Genomic DNA, 16,932 nt, shown 5'->3' with positions numbered 1-16,932 from the left:
TTCAAGTGCTTCTTGGCCTACCAGCTAACAAAAATTGTCTTTTATTTTTTTTTATGTGCTTCTAGTGCTTCTTGGCCTACCAGCTAACAAGAATTGTCTTTTATTTTTTTTTATGTGCTTCTAGTGCTTCTTGGCCTACCAGCTAACAAGAACTCGTCTTTTATTTTTTATGGTCACAGCGGTAAACCATAATCTCTTCGTGGGAAAATTGTAACATAAAGTTCCCGGATCCGTTTGTCTGCATGTAGTGACCGAAAAAGAAACACTCCTCGAAACGTCTATTCAAAAAGTTTATTCCTGTAAAATTAGCCCGCGGCTATCGAAAATGTGACGCAACACCGTACGCCTCTAAAACTGTCACTACAGAACAGATTACTTGGATAAAAGACGGAGAATTTGTCCAGCTAGCAAGCACCAAATAAACCAGATAAATGTGCGACCGACTTCCAACAAACAACTTCGAGAATGAATCAGAAAAAATTGTGATAACTCAAAGGCACGTCAGCAGTAGTGTAACGCAATATTTCATGTTTAAACAGGTTTCAACTGAAACAGGTTTAAACAGGTTTAAACAGGTTTGACACAAGTCTTACGAACGATGGTACAATTTTGGCACATGTTTTAGGAATTTCCATGACGTAATATTCAGTAGACTTGAACGGTTTTTATATGACGTTTGATTAGGTGAACAATTGTCTGGAACACCCTCTTCTTGCTTTTTACGACGTTAGCAAACCAACGCGATCACAGACTGGCAGCACTTGTGTAAGAAAAAAATACAAAAAGTTTTATAAACAAAAAGCAGCAGAACATTGCTTTTGGAATGTTGCAGGAATGCCCTTGTTGAATCCAGGCGCTGACGCTTTACATTATCTTCTTTTCGTTAAAAAAATTCACATCTTCATCCTTGCAATTTGAATGAACTTTCAGTTTTGATGGCCTCAATGAATGATGACTAACTGATGTACATACTGAATGAAATTTTCATCAAACTTAAAGCTTCAAGTATTGTCAATTCCTCCCCAAAATAATCCACAAAATAAAATGCTGCACGTACTAAAAAGCGGATCTGCAGAACTTCAACAAGGCTACCGCTTATACAGTAAAGATGGCTTAATTGTAACCACAAACTAGTCTCTTACATCATAAAGTGTGGTAAAAACTGAGTTGATGTAAAATTGTATGTTGCAATAATTAGAATGATGATTGCCACTTTGTAGCTAAAAACAGCAGCAACATTCATTGTAACTGAACAAACACAAAAGTGTAAAATTGACTATATAGTGACAAAAATGAAACAAAATGTTTCAATATATCTTTCAATTTTTTTATATATGTCTGTGGCCTACCTCAAAATGCTTCTATGGCCCACCAGTGAGCCATGGCCCACCTGTTGAGAACCGCTGGTTTAGATGAAATCGAGAATCCATGGTTACAGCGCATGAGGATGAAGGTCATGGAATACAACTTCACTGCTCACTGGCAAAAAGGTACATCGAATCAAGCCGCTGACGCCCTGTCTTGTAGCCCCGTGTCGGACCCTACACCAGATGATGAAATAGCAGAAAACGGTATTTATGCGGTAGGAAACAGATCACATGAGGTGTAGACTACAGGCATTGAACAAAACAATTAGAACACACACAAATAAAGTATGCTAAACTCGCTAAAGTGGACAACACTAGAAGGCGGAAGCGTGGAAATAAGCCGGGCGTGAAATGGCGTATTGTCCGCAGAATTAGCGGTTTAATGCCGATGTAGAAAACGCAGAAATACGATCTTGGCGTCCATATTGTTTAACATAGCGATAACTTCATCATGTAAGAATGAAATGTTGCAACATGGAAAAAGGCGGAAATGCGATTTTTAACAACAACTCACCACTGAACCTACTTTTATGTTGAAATATCATTGAAAGATATTGTTTAGAAGCAATTGTGAGGTCATTAAATAGTTTGACTGTTTTAATTCCACAGTTATTGGAGTAAATTTCGAAATTTAATGGAATTGAAATAGAAAAAAAGCGGAAATGCGATTTTTAGCCACAACTCAATACTGAACATTTTTTTATGTTGAAATATCATTGAAAGATATTATTCAGAAGTAATTGTGAGATCATTAAATACGATGACTTTTTTAATTTTAAAGTTATTTCGGCTTATTTCCGCATTTCCGCCTTTTAGTGTTGCCCCGCTAAAGTTACTAGGTTTTATTTCTCCATGATTCAACAAAGCAAACTCTCTACCAAAGCTTTAAAATAAAAAAAAAATTAAAAGGTAGAGTTTTATCTACATTAGTGTGTGTGGGGGGTAATGTTGCATTAGTCAGATCCTCACTCCAATTGGTGGTGGATGTTAACTTACATTAACTACACGTTTACACTCTACCAGTGCTTAAGTCGAACTGATTAAACTTAACATAAACACGTTGCAGTCAGCGCAAGAATGTAGCTTCGAGAGAATCGGACATTCCTCGCGCTGATTGCAACAAGCAGTGCTTCCAGCATATTATTGTAAATACTACAACACCTCCCCCTTAAGTTCAATGACACTAGAAAATACAACACCAAAATTAATACATTCCACCAGGCAGGTTAAGGCCAACTCAGATCTTCAATAAGTCGATTCGGTCTCTTAACCTGTCTGCGCGGTCGAGCAGGCAAGTCCACGTTGACACTGGCGGAAGGTCTGACATTGTCCGGCGGCTCGATGGGCCAGGGGATAGACGCAGATATTCTCCGTCGAATGAATCTGGGTTTCTAATAAACAATCGGCCGCTAGCAGTTTTAACAGTGTATTTCCGGTAGTCGTCCACAGCGACTATTTTCCCATAAATGTCCCACAGTCCGGTGTTCGAATTTTGTACTGCGACGTGAGTTCCGATCAGGAAGACGATGAACACGATTGTCGTAGTAGGCTTTGGTGTCTTCAATGGACATCTCTTTTCGCGTTTCAGCTTGTTGCATCTCGCTCTTCCATTTATGAGAGAAGGCCCGATGATGTACTGGAAGGGTGTCTTGAGTCGGTCGTCCGTACAGTTCCTGAGCAGGTGACAATCCGTCCTTCCTGCATGGCGTATTTTGATACTGCATCAAAGCTTTTGCTAGTTGATCTTTGTCGAGGTAGCGATGCGTCCATGAACGACGTATTAATTTTTTCATGCTCTTTACGGTTGCTTCAACTTTCCCATTAGATTGCGGATAGGTTGGAGTAGAAGTACGATGCCGCACTCCCAATTCATGAAGAAATTTGGTGAATTTCTCAGACTTGAATTGGGGTCCCTTGTCAGACCAAATAACATCTGGTATTGCAGTGCGAGTAAAATAATCACGTAAAGCTTTGATGACTACAATAGACGTAGTGTTATGCCTCATGAAATATATTGACGGCCAATCCGTAAAACAATCTACCATAATTAAAGATATGGTGTTGTCCATTAAATTCAGCTAAGTCAATCGCTAGTTCCTGAAAAGGGCGAATGGGTTGATTTCTCAACACCATTGGCTCTTTGCACAACGAGGGGAGGTCATCTTGACATTTTTGACACGATAAAATTACGGTTTCAATGTCATGGTCTATGCCGAGCCAATAAACGGCCAAACGAGCGAGTTCCCTGGTACGGGTATCGCCTTGGTGAGATTCGTCTAAATTAGCAAGTATTTCACTTCTAAGTTTTTTCGGGATGACTAATCGACCACCATACACAATAAAGTCATTGTCAACTGATAATTCATGTCGTATCTTCCAAAAGGGTTTTAACGTATTAGGCAATTGAGATTTATAATTGGGGAATCCATCAACGATGATGTGCTTTAGTTGGCGATAACATTGATTGCCTGGTGCCACTTCCTTGAGATTGACAAGCCTTAAATTTAAATCTATGCAAGCGTTGAGTTTTGCAAACCTGTGCATAGATTGGATACTGTTAGTAGTCTTATAAGTATGTTTAGAGTTGTAAATGTAGTGACGCTAACTAGTGACGCTAGATTGTGAGCACATTTTTCGGCCGATTTGAGCAGGTGGTTAATTTAAACCAGAAAGTTTCCTTGAATGTAGTGCGGCTAGATTGTGAGCACATTTTTTGTCTGATATCAAAGACAACTCATTTTTCGGCTGATGACGCTATATCAAAGTGAACGCATTTTTCGGCCGATTTGAGCAGGCGGTTAATTTAAACCAGAAAGTTTCCTTGAATGTCGTGACGCTAGATTGTGAGCACATTTTTCGACCGATTTGAGCGGGCAATAACGGTTGATTTGAATCAGGAAGTTGCAAAAGGAAGCATTCAAGACAGCTCAGTTTTCTACCGATTTGCTAAGCATTGAGGGTTGACGCCATATCAAAGTGAACGCATTTTTCTGCCGATTTGAGCGGGCAATAACGGTTGATTTGAACCAGGAAGTTGCAAAAGGAAGAGTTCTATAAAAAGCGAGTAGGGGAAAACGGGGCAAAACGGACATACGGGGCAAAACGGACACCCCGTTATTTTTATACTGAAAGGACTGATGGTTCCGTTTTGTTTTGCGCAACAGCTGGAATTAAGTCCAATAAATCGTGTGTAAATGTTTAGCAACAGTGCTGCCAGTTTTAAGCAACTGATAGTCCGATGCTCGTTTTGCATTGGTTTTTCAAAAAGAAGTACGTTAGGTTGAGTAAGTGTTCTGAGGAGATTTGTATACCGTTTAGATTTTTTTTTAATATGGTCAAACTAGCATTAATTCTGCGTGTGTGTAGCAAAAAAATATTGTTTTAAGTTTATTAGTAATGCCAGAAGAACCATTTTTTTTTTGCTGACTTCATTGGGGCAAAACGGACATGTGCTGCTTGGAGCAAAACGGAGACACTCAGCAGTTCTTGGTTTTTAGAATGCCGGTTTAAAACACGTGATATCTCATGTTTGATTGCATATTTTATCAATAAAGCTCGAAAATTTGCACATGTAATGCAATTATGCACATGCCATCATGGTGACCTTGTTTTTTTCTTATTGACAATTTTATTGTTTGGTAAATATGGTTCATAAAAATTAGCCGTCATTCGCGTTTCTTCTTTGCAGGTAAAAACAAATTTTAGTCAGAAAAGCATGCTAAGAGTGAGATTCATTTGCTAAGAACCAACTTTTTATACTAAAAACATAATAAAAACTAAAAACATCACACCCATGGCTGGGGCAAAACGGTAACCAAAGCAAAAAAAAAGAATCGCAAATAATTATTGATCTGAATAAATAATCAATGTACCTAACGCATTAAACGCAAAATATTGTAAACAGAAATTAAATTAAAGAACTTTAAAATAAACATGTCCGTTTTGCCCCGCCTTCCCCTAGATTTCATGCCGGCTGTATAGGTGCCTTGAAAGAAGTGAAGTATTTAAACACGAGCTTTAACTGCAGATTAGTCAGAGTTCTTAAAAAAATTTATGAGATTTATGTTTGAACTAGCACGAAGTTATGTCTGTAGGCTACTTTTTCGGTTGTGAACTGAACATTTTGTTTTCAGGTTGATAAGGGAAAGATAGAAAAATGTATAACTGTGAAATCTGTAATGCCCAATTCAAGTCTAGAAATGGAAAATATTAACATATGAAAAAACACAGAAACGTTCGTTTTGCTTGTAGGTTTTGTGCAAGGACGTTTTCGCAATGGGTGACAAGAAATCGGCATGAGCGGAGGTTTCACAAGTGAGTTTGAGTGTTCACGTCATTGTGAAATTGTTTAATTTTAGTTGTCTGACTGATTACAATTTCAGAGTGGCTGAAGGGAGTGAAAAGGAAAAGGTCCCCAGAGAGAATGAAATCGAGGAATTGATGAATCCAAACTTCTGGGGGTAAGAATTTTGCAATCAAATCTCATTTAAAAGTAAGAATGTAAATTAAAAGTGTTACAAAATGAACAAATTCAAAGCAACATTATTTCTAAACTATTTAGTTTGAAGGTAGTTAAAATGATTGTAAAGTTAAAATGTTAAAATGATTAAATTGTTAAAATTAGTTAAAATGATTGTAAAACAGGGATTGTTTTTTGAAACTTTACTTTCCTTTGTAGAGACATTGATTGGGAATGTTTGTTTGTTTGTTTGTTTATCTTTATCCTGCATTGCGGGAAAGCGGACTTGAGCGCTATGCATCGGTGTACGCCTTCCGACGTACACCTGACCCACGCTGCAGCCGACTGCAATGTCTGTTTCCGGTTGTCTACTATACTTATGACTTAAATTTGGTACTACCCATTACTCGAAATCGATCACTGGGTAGAGGCAATTATCGTAAAGTTTCTTGCCTAGAGAAACAACAGCAAGTGCGGGTGGCTGGAGTCGAACATGCAGGCTTTCGACTGTGAGCCCAACGCGCTAACCACTCGCCATTGCTGCCATCACAGCACGAAGTCGAACAAGACTTGAACAACCCTGATTTATGGGGGTAAGTTGAATGGAAACATATTATCTTTTACATAGCTATGGTCTCATTTGAACAAAAAAGTAACATATTACTGGTTAAATAATATTTCAAACGTTTGTTAAGAGAAAGACATTCAAACATTTTCTGTTTTATACGTTTGTGGTCTGATTATGTTGAAAAAGGATTAGTGTTTTAGTAGACATTGAAAAAACTTCTCTTTCACTGATTTTTGTGATGATTTTTTTTAACAAAATAGCAACACGTTGGTCAGAATTATAGTCAAAAATTTTTTTTAGAGATATACAATGGTTGCAGAATTTGGAAAATCGAAATGGTGCTGAACAACCTCCTGCAGAACAGGATATTCAGTGAGTTGCTATTAAATTTTAATCTGTCTAACAGTATGCTTAACTTGGTCTAGTTGTTAATTTTTGTTGTCAAACTTTTAAGCTACAGGTGGGTTTGTATTACAGACAGTTTTTGAGGCGACATTCAGGAAGCATCCATGCCAAACACATCACCCACCAAAGAGTGCAAGATCGGTTGAATTTTGCATAAAACAATAATGATTTGCTATCTCGAAGAGACGAATTCCGACGTGTCATATTTCAATCACAAAACTCTGCTTTTAAAATTAATTATAGTTTCGGGTTTATTTTACGTCACTGTGTTCATGGCGGTCTGAGGTTTTTTCACCCGTCCCACGGAGCGGGCAGTGTTCTACAAATTTCTCCTTTAATTTCAAACTCGCATGATTTCGATGATTTTCTAGAAAACGTAATACATCAAGATATTTTGGAATTTGCACGACTTCAACACCCTGATTCAAGTTGGACTGTTGTTAATGTCACCAATGTTTGCTTTTATGTTAACAAGTTACCAAATCATCCCATTGGTCATTCGCTAACATTACCTGATTTTATTTTAAATAATTGTGGTTTAAATGCACTTATAAAAAGTAAACAAAGTAATCAAACTTATACTGATCACTTGTGTCTGTTTCGTTGCTTGGCCTTGCAAGCTGGTTGTTTACCTCATAACTTAGAAAAAGTAGCAAAAGAAAAGTTTCATGTTTACTGTTCGAAATTTAATGTTGATCCGATTCAATTTTCAGGTGTGTCATTGTTTGATTTAGATAAAATCGAAAAATTGTTTCAAATCAATATTTCCGTATACAAGTTAGAAAAAAAAGAACAAATTGTTGCTTCTTTAGTTCAACGAAGTGCCAATCGCTTTTCTGAAACTATGTATTTAAACTTGTACGATAGCCATTTTAGTTATATTTGCAATTTATCGCTATATTCCAAAACATTTGTGTGCCCAAAGTGTCAAAAAATTTGGGCCCAGGGGTTCACATATAACAGACATACGAAAACATGCGACAGGAATGTCAAAAACAAATTTGTAGGTGGGGTGTACAACATTCCTAAAACCATTTTTGAGCGTTTGGAGGATGTTAATATAATTGTTCCTAAAAATCAACGTTATTTCCCTATAGGGCTACGTATGATTACGAGTGCCTTTTTTCAAAAGAGCAAGTACCAAGCAATTCTGACACGATTCATTGGGATGGGGAACATAAAGCTTGTTCTGTGAGTTTGTGCAGTAGCCTAAAGTGTGTGGGTTTGAAAATCCTGTGTGTTTTGTGGATGAAGGTGATGTGAAGGATCTTGTGAGAAAAAAGTTAGACTATTTAGGTGAAATTTCAGCTGCTGCATATCAGATTCTTCTTGAAAAATTTAACTATGTGTTTGAAGAACTTGAAAATCAATGCTCATCTGATGAAAAAGACCCAAAAAACAAACCTTTCAAAGAATTAACATCACGTTTTCACTCGTACTTAAAATAACTTCCAGTTATTGGGTTCAATAGTGGGCGTTATGACTTAAATTTGGTGAAGAGAGAATTTTTTAGCCATATCCAGAAAGACATTGAGTTTGTCGTAAAGAGAAACAACAATTACATGTGCATTAAAACGGAAAATTTTTAATTTCTTGACATAATGAATTATATTGCGTCTAGATTTTCTTATGACAAATTTATTAAAGCTTATGGAGTGGAGCAAACCAAGTTTTTTTTTTCCCTTACGAGTGGTTAACAGACTTGTCACAGTTAAATCAGACGTTTCTTCCAGAGCACAAATGTTTTTACAGTCACCCGAAAGGTTGTAATATATCGGATGAAGACTATTCACTGTGTCAAAAAACTTGGAAGGAAAAAGGAATGAAAACTATGAAAGATTTTTTAGTGTATTATAATAATTTAGATGTTGTTCCGTTTTTAATTGCCATTGAAAAGTGCTTTCAATTTTATAAATCAAAATCTTTAGATCTCTTTAAAGATGGAATTTCTGTTCCTGGGTTAACTCTCAAGTATCTATTTTCTACTCTCGAGCGTGGTGTCAATTTTTCATTAATAGACGAAAAGAACAAAGATCTCCATGAACTGTTAAAGAGTAATATTGTTGGTGGTCCTTCTATTATTTTTCATCGCTATCACGAGAAAGGTGTCACGCGACTTCGAGAGCATGAATTCGGTGACAATGCTAAATTATGTCAAAGTGTTCTTGGTCTGGATGCGAACGCGCTTTACTTGGGATCGATAGCCCAACCAGCTCTCACAGGTCGATTCATCCGCTATAAGGAGGCTGAGAATTTTAAACCCATTTGTTCTCACAAATATGGCTACCTAGCCATGGAATAGTTGGAATTTGTTTCTTTTCAAGAAGATTGCCATATTCAACATGATTTTAATGGTGGAGAAATCAGAGTTGGAAAACTCTTTGTAGATGGATTCTGTAAAGAATCTCAAACCGTGTACCAATTCCAAGGATGCTTTTGGCATGGACACTCGTGTCGGCTTAACATCGATCATTCTACTGGGTTAATGAAGGACACAAATTCTTGTAATGGACTTTCGATGGAACAACTCAGGGAAAATACAGAAAAAAATTGTAAAACAATGAAAACTATTAATACTACAAAAAGTGCTCAATGCCAAGCAAAAAGGCAAAGCAGAGCGAATTAAATCAAATATAGTTATTACTATCTGAAGCCTTTACAATTGTTTTACCTAACGGATCATCAGAAGGTCATCAATAGAATCTATTCTATTTGAATAAGACCTTCTGATGATCCGTTAGGTGAAACAATTTGTAAAGGCTTCAGATAGTAATAACTATATTTGAAAAAAATTGTAAATATTTGCAGGATCTAGGTTATCGTGTGGTGCAAATGTATGAATGTGAGTGGCTTGAGCAAAAAAAAGTGTACAGTGTAAAACAATTTTTGAAAACTCTGAATGTGCTTAAACCGATGTACAATATGACTCAGGACATATTTCTTTCTTCCATTTTAGATGGGAAATTATTCGGTCTTGTTTTATGTGATATTGAAACTCCTGACAATCTAAAAAAACATTTTTCTGAATTTTGCCCTATTTTTAAAAACGTTGAAGTGTCCAGGGAAGACATAGGAGAATACATGCAGGAGTTTGCAGAAAAAAATCAAATAATTTTATCCAAACCAAGACGCATGCTCATTTCAAGTTATTTTGGTTCGAAAATTTTGTTGATCACACCCTTGGTAAAATGGTATTTAGAACATGGCCTTGTTGTTAAAAAAAATCTACAAAATCATTTAATACCAACCAAACAAATGCTTTCAAAAATTTGCAGACCAGGTATCCGATGCAACGCGAAAAGGTGATTCTAATCCTCACAAGAAAATCTTGGATGATACATTTAAATTGTGGGGAAACTCGGCTTATGGTAAAACAATCACCAACAAACAAAAACATAAGAAAATTAAGTTTTGTGATAGTGACACAGTGGCAAAAGAAATTAATAAACCGTTTTTTCACCATTTAAACCCTGTCCATGAAAATCTGTTTGAAGTAGAAAGTTTTAAAAAATCCATTAAGTTTGACCTCCCCCTCCAAATTGGATTTTTTGTCTACGGTTATGCTAAACTCAGAATGGTAAAGTTTTATTATAATTTTTTAGATAAATTTGTTGATCGGAGTGATTTTCAGTGTCTCGAAATGGACACTGACTCGTTGTATTTCGCTTTATCTGCTTCATCATTGGAACAAGTCGTGAAGCCCGAAAAACGTTTTGAGTTTTTTAGTTGTTATCATCTTTGGTTTCCATCTATTGCCTGTCCTGTACATCGCGCAGATTTCGTTTCAATGAAGTGTAATGGCAGTGAATTTGTTCTCCAGGAGGGTTGTATTGCCCAACAAAAATTTGACAACCGTACTCCTGGTTTGTTTAAGGAAGAATGGGCCGGTACAGGTTTTGTGGGCTTGTGTTCTAAAACATATTATTGCTTTGGTGCTGTGGACAAGCAAGTTTCTAAAGGTTTGAGTACTACAAAAAACAAATTTGACAAAAATTCCTATCTAAATGTATTGAGTACACATGAAAGTGGCCAAGGGGTTAATGTTTCCTTTCGTGTCAGAGACAACAAAATTTACACGTATCATCAAACTAAAAAAGGATTGGCGTATTTTTATGCGAAACGTGTCGTTTGTTCTGATGATGTCACTACTTTACCGTTATCTACATAATTTGTGTATGTTTCTTTGTGTATGTGCTTTACGACTTATTTTTTTTTACTGTGTTTTAAGTTTTTTGCTGTGTTTTTTACTGGAAATCTTGTTGTTTAATAAAACTTATGTGCTGACTGACAAAAGAAACAAGACAGTACAGTTTCAATCATATTTTATTGACAAATCGTGCAAAACAATCACAGAATAGAATCTAATTTAATACGTTTTTGAGGTCGAAAAGCACTTGGTGATTGATTCTTTAGGTCTAGGACTTTTAAATATTTGAGGATTTCTTGCAATTGGTGTTGGTCTTCTGGAGTTGGCAAGGGATAGGCTTCATGATAAACCTTCACATTCACTTTACCATCGATAATATAAGAGAGATAGGCAGCTGGCGCGTAAACTTTCCTACTGGTAAAATTCAAATCAATTTGTTGAGGTAGGAGCTCCTCTTTCACACGCTGGATATGCTGGCTATGAGGACAATAATTTGAATCTTCTTCTTTGCTCCACTATAAAATTTGTAAGATATTTTTCGTGGAAGGGAAAGCAACAAACGGTTGTTTCACAATTAGCTTTTTCGCGACTTTCTATAGTTGTTCAGGATGAAACGCTTTTCTTCCAACGCGAACAGATAATGAAGCTCGTCTTAAGTGAGGATTAAATCCAATTTCGTGCTTCACATTGAAAGTCTCGGCGATGTCAACAACTTTTGCTGTAGCACGTTTAAGTTTTGATTCGTTAGCTAAATCTTGTTCCGCCTCATAGAATGGTTCCCGCACATACGGTTGTGGTACATAGATTGGTGAGATTTGCTTCTCCATTTTTTTTTCAAACTATCACGTGAAAAAACTCCACCCTTTTTATACTGTAAAAAAAAAAAAAAAAGGCTTTCCTTTTTTTTTCTAATAAAGAGAAATGTTGTGTTTTTTGAATAAGTACCATACATTAATCATGGATACTCAGCAACTGGCAAGGGTTTTACAGACCGACACATATGCAAGGACAGTTTTTAAAGGAGTTTTCGCGAGAGATCAATTGGTGAAAGTTGACTTTGAAAACCCTAGCTTATGTGTTATCAATCTTGACATTTCCGATCAACCTGGCTCACATTGGGTAGGGATTTTCATTGATGAAAACCACAAAGCGATCTATTTTGACCCTTTAGGACTCCATCCAATGTATCGAGAAATCTTTCTCTTCCTCCGAATAAACGCGACCTCAACCAAGTTTAATGAACAGACAGTGCAAGGTTTAATGACGACATCTTGTGATCATCACGTTTTGCTGTTCGGTATGCTATCTGCAAGAGGGTATAAGTTGAAAGAGATCTTGAAAATTTACTCTGATGATTTATCAAAGAACGATGAACTGGCAAAAAAGTTTATCACTTCACGGTTCAATCGTATTTTATAAGCAAACGCCCGACTATTCATCCTTCAGAAAGAAAATGAGTCCTGACGAGAGTGAAGGTCCAGCCTCTGAGGGGTCTTGGGGTCTGTTTGGGCAAAAAGTTCCACGCAACGAAATTGTGTTCATTTGTCAAGTTATCATTGTGTATGCTGTCATCATAGCAAGTATTTATAATCTCTCGACTGGTGTTGAACAGAAAGATCTTTGAATTTCCCTGCTCAGCTCCTGCTTAGGTTATTTATTACCGAATCCAGTCATCAAGTAAACATGTATATTACTCCCCCTCCAAATGCCTCCATGAATGAATTTCCAGACAACACACTCGCAAATTTCAAAGTAAAGCTTCCCCATCAAGTGAGATTGGAGGGGGGATGGGAGATGGGGTTATCAGAAATCCACTTCCCAATCAACTTTAACAACATCTCAGCAAAATCCTGTATTATCGTGGTAAATTGCATGGGTCAAATGCTTCATCTCTCTTTCCCTGATGGACACTGATGTGATTCACCTAAAAAGCTTGTTTCGATTTTGAATTCGTTAAGCCAACAGCTCTATCGGAAAACAATTGAGGGAGGTGTTTCGAGTGATGATATTGATGCTCTTTGCGTTAAACCAGCTCATGTGTTTCAAGCGCATTATGATAATTTTACAAGAAAACTTACATTTAAAATCATGGAAAGAGCCACCCTCATTTTCTCTCCGCGTTTGCGTACAATACTCGGCATCGCTGAAGAAGATTTTCTCTTACCTGGCAAACACACACTCAAAAATCCTGTAAACCTCAAGTCGGGTTTTTATTCAATGTATGTTTATTGTGATTTGCTTAAACCAAGCATGGTTGGAGATGTTTATGCCCGCTTCTGCGTGTGATTCCACTCGATCGAAAATGGGGAGAGTATGTATCAAAACAATATGAAAAAGCGCAGTACTATCCATTACCACACAAGAGCTTTGGTACCATAGAATTGGATTTAAGAACAGACACTGGAGAAAAGATGCCATTCCTTCCAGGACGTGTTGTCGTGATTGTTCATCTCAGAAAACAACATCATGCCTCAGTCTGATTCAGTATCTTATGAAAAATATTTTATTGATCAAGCGGGAAACGGTCTCCCGGTGTTTCATGGAGCAGAATTTCAGCGAAGTCATGGTCTTGCGATTATATTTTCTTCAGCTGCAAAAATGGTGATGCCCTTCCTCAAAAAGACAGGAAAAGCCATTGCCCATCAAGCAATCCGTTCCGGCTCAGAGTTTCTAGGAGATGTTTTAGAAGGAAAAAATGCAAAGCAGGCAGTGGTGAAAAGAAGTAGGGAGGCTGGCTCTAGCCTTCTTCACTCCATGATGAATCACACAAGTAAAAAACGCAAGCAACCCGCAAAGGCATTCAAATCAAAGAAAGCAAAGAGGAAAGCAAGAGATATATTTTCTTAAATGGCGTTGGTTCATCTTTTGTCTTGTGAGTGCTTGAAGTCAGAATTGAATCTTTTCAGTGTGAATCCGACGCAAACCAGCGTTGAAGATGGAAAATGGATAGAATTTCAATCATTGAACAACATATCTGAACGCGACTCTATTGAATTTACCGTGAATTCTTCTGGAAACACTTATGTTGATTTGTCTAATTCCATGCTTTTTGTGAAAGCACAAATTGTTAAAGGAGATGGGACCAATATAACCGCACAGGCGGCTGTGGCTAGTACAAATTATTGGATGCATTCGATGTTTTCTCAAGTGGATCATTATCTCAATGATAAACTCAATACAGCTTCAGACAACACTTATCCCTATAGATCTTATCTCGAGACATTACTCAGCTTTGGACCAGCTGCCAAAGACTCTCAACTCTCTGCATCAATGTAGAGTAAAGATACCCCATCACACATGTCGGATCTTGATCAGCACAATACTGTTTTCACAAAAAGAAAAGGCTTGACTGCAACTAGCCATCAAGTCGGAATGCTGGGAAAACTTCATTTGGACGTTTTCTTTCAAAACCGATATTTGCTGAGTGGTGTTAATATGAAATTACGTCTCATTCGTTCCAAGCATGCTTTCAATTTGATGGCAGCTGCTACTACCGAGTTTAAAACTGTCATAAAAGAAGTATCTCTCTTTATTCGACAAGTGAATTTAAGCCCAGCTGTCATCACAGGGCACACAAAAGCATTGCAAGTTTCAAATGCAAAATATCCTATTCGTCGTGTTGTTACTAAAACGTTTAGTATTCCACGTGGAGATATGAGTTCAACGCATGAGAATATTTTCATGGGTCAGATGCCGAAACGTGTTGTTATTGGGTTTGTTAAAAATACGGCTTACAACGGTGCATACAATCAAAACCCATGTAATTTTGAACATTTCAATATCAATTTTTTATCGTTGTATTTGAATGGAGAACAGATTCCTTCAAAGCCCCTAACTCCCAAATTCTCTGACCCACCACAGTATGTTCGTTCGTACAGCACCCTTTTCACTGGAACAGAATCTTTTTTTTACAGATTTGGGCAATTGCATTGACTACGCCAGTTATGCTGAGGGCTATACTCTATTTGCTTTTGATTTAAGCCCAGATTTGAGTGATGATGGTCACTTTGATCTTGTGAGGCACGGTACACTGCGTTTGGATGTTAAGTTCGCTGACGCCCTTGCTCATTCTATCAATGTTATTGTATATGTTGAGTTTGATAATGTATTGGAGGTTGATAAAAATCGAAATGTGATGTTTGATTATTCCGCTTGATAAAGAGTTGAAAAAAAAATAAAATAAAAAAGGAAAGAAAAAAAGTGGTGGTCTATAAAAAAGCCAATAATTGCAAAGAAACATAAAATCATGACGAGCACCGGTGAAACCGACAATCGAGGGATATTTGCGTGTCAAAAACCCAGCTATCCGTCTATGCGACATGTAGGAGATCGCTTGCAAACATTTTATAGAGGTGGAAGAGCTTGGTTCAGTCATGGCGTTAGCCCTTCTTGTCTCTCTCTCGCAGAAGCTAGTTTATATTACACTGGAGATCACGATAGAACAAAATGTTGGTATTGCGCTGGGGGATTGCAGAATTGGGTTGTGACTGATAACCCTTCGGGGGAGCATGCAAAGCACTTTCCTTTATGCGAGTGCGTGCTATGCTGTAAAGGTCCTGAATATGTTTATCGAGTGGTTTCTCAAACTCCTTCTCTAGAGCGATTGCGGATTCGAAACCCACACATGTCTCATCTAACACGAAGAATCATGAATTTGATTCACATGGATACTCCGGCTGGGGAGGTTTTGATGAGAGGACAAGTCATACCACAACAGAGAATCACAGGACTTTCGAATTCCCGAGAACAAAGTCCGAGAGAAGAGATTGAAGAAGTTCATGACAGAGGAGAGTGTAGTGTCTGTTTGACTGCTCATGTTGATACGTTATTTTTACCATGTGCTCATTTATGCTGTTGTACGGCATGTGGTTCTGCTTTAACAACGTGTCCTATTTGCAGACAAGATATTGATCGCAAAATAAAAGTCTTTCGAATGTGATTTATATTGTGTTGCAATGAGGTATTTTGACAGTTACAGTAATGGATTCGCGCTGGAAGCACCTCTTCAGTTGCTTAATAGCAGGTCCAAGTAGGTCTGGAAAATCCTTCTTTACAAACAAATTTATTAAACAATCATCTCATTTAGTCAATCCTCCCCCAGACAGAGTGATATGGTGCTTTTCAGAATGGCAACCGTTATACGAGACTATAACCAAGGTGGAGTTTGTTGAGGGGCTTCCGGATCTGTCCGGACTTGATACTTCTAAGAGAACACTACTCATCATTGATGATTTGATGGGAAACCACGATGAAGCGATTTCTGATATTTTTACTAAAAAGTCTCACCATAAAAATTTAAGCGTGATCCACATTGTGCAAAACTTATTTCATAAAGGAAAGGGTCATAGGACTGTGAGCTTAAATGCTTATTACTTAGTTCTTTTCAAAAACCCACGCGATGTCACACAGATTCGACATTTAGCAAGCCAGATGTACCCTTCAAAGTCGAAAATCATGGTTGAAGCGTTTCGTGATGCAACAGCTCCACCACACAGATATTTACTTGTTGACCTCAAGCAAGACACACCGGAAAAATTACGATTAAGAACGTCTATATTTTCTGGGGAGCAACAAACTGTTTATGTTCCAAAGTGATAAAAAGAGCTGAGTGAACACTTTTCGATTCATTTTCTCATGATGTCAGCGAGGATTAGATGTCACGCTAGAACGTTTCACATTCTTACAAACGCGAAACCCAGTCTACGAAAGGCAATCATCAAAAGCGCGGACAAAGACTTGGTTAATACTTTTTGCGAGTGCGCTCTCAATATTTTAAAAGGGAACGTGACTCTCACACCAACCCAGAAGCAAAAACTCTATCGTCATAGAAACAGCTTGAGAACTCTTGCAAGCAAACGCACTGCACTTTCTAAAAAAAGGAAAATTTTACAAAACGGTGGTTTTCTCGGAAGTTTAGTTGCACCATTAATTGGGGCTGTCATTCCTGTTATAACAAGCCTTTTCACAAGGAAGTGATGATGCATGC

The 16,932-nt window shown here is 37.5% G+C and overlaps 1 protein-coding gene across 1 annotated transcript; it reads left to right on the top strand.

The window, feature by feature from the left end:
* Window positions 1–14,243: 14,243 nt before the first annotated feature.
* LOC145766631 (uncharacterized protein F54H12.2-like) lies at window positions 14,244–15,102 on the top strand. The gene is made up of 2 exons (XM_082578344.1): window positions 14,244–14,706; window positions 14,861–15,102. Exons 1-2 carry the CDS (start codon window positions 14,244–14,246, stop codon window positions 15,100–15,102), a joined length of 705 nt encoding a protein of 234 aa, XP_082434470.1.
* The last annotated feature ends 1,830 nt before the right edge of the window (window positions 15,103–16,932 follow it).

This window comes from Aplidium turbinatum, chromosome 3 (assembly GCF_918807975.1).
Source record: "Aplidium turbinatum chromosome 3, kaAplTurb1.1, whole genome shotgun sequence".
NCBI classification, from domain to species: domain Eukaryota; kingdom Metazoa; phylum Chordata; class Ascidiacea; order Aplousobranchia; family Polyclinidae; genus Aplidium; species Aplidium turbinatum.
Note: the sequence above shows the minus strand (reverse complement) of the source record. Positions and strands in the feature narration are given on the sequence as shown.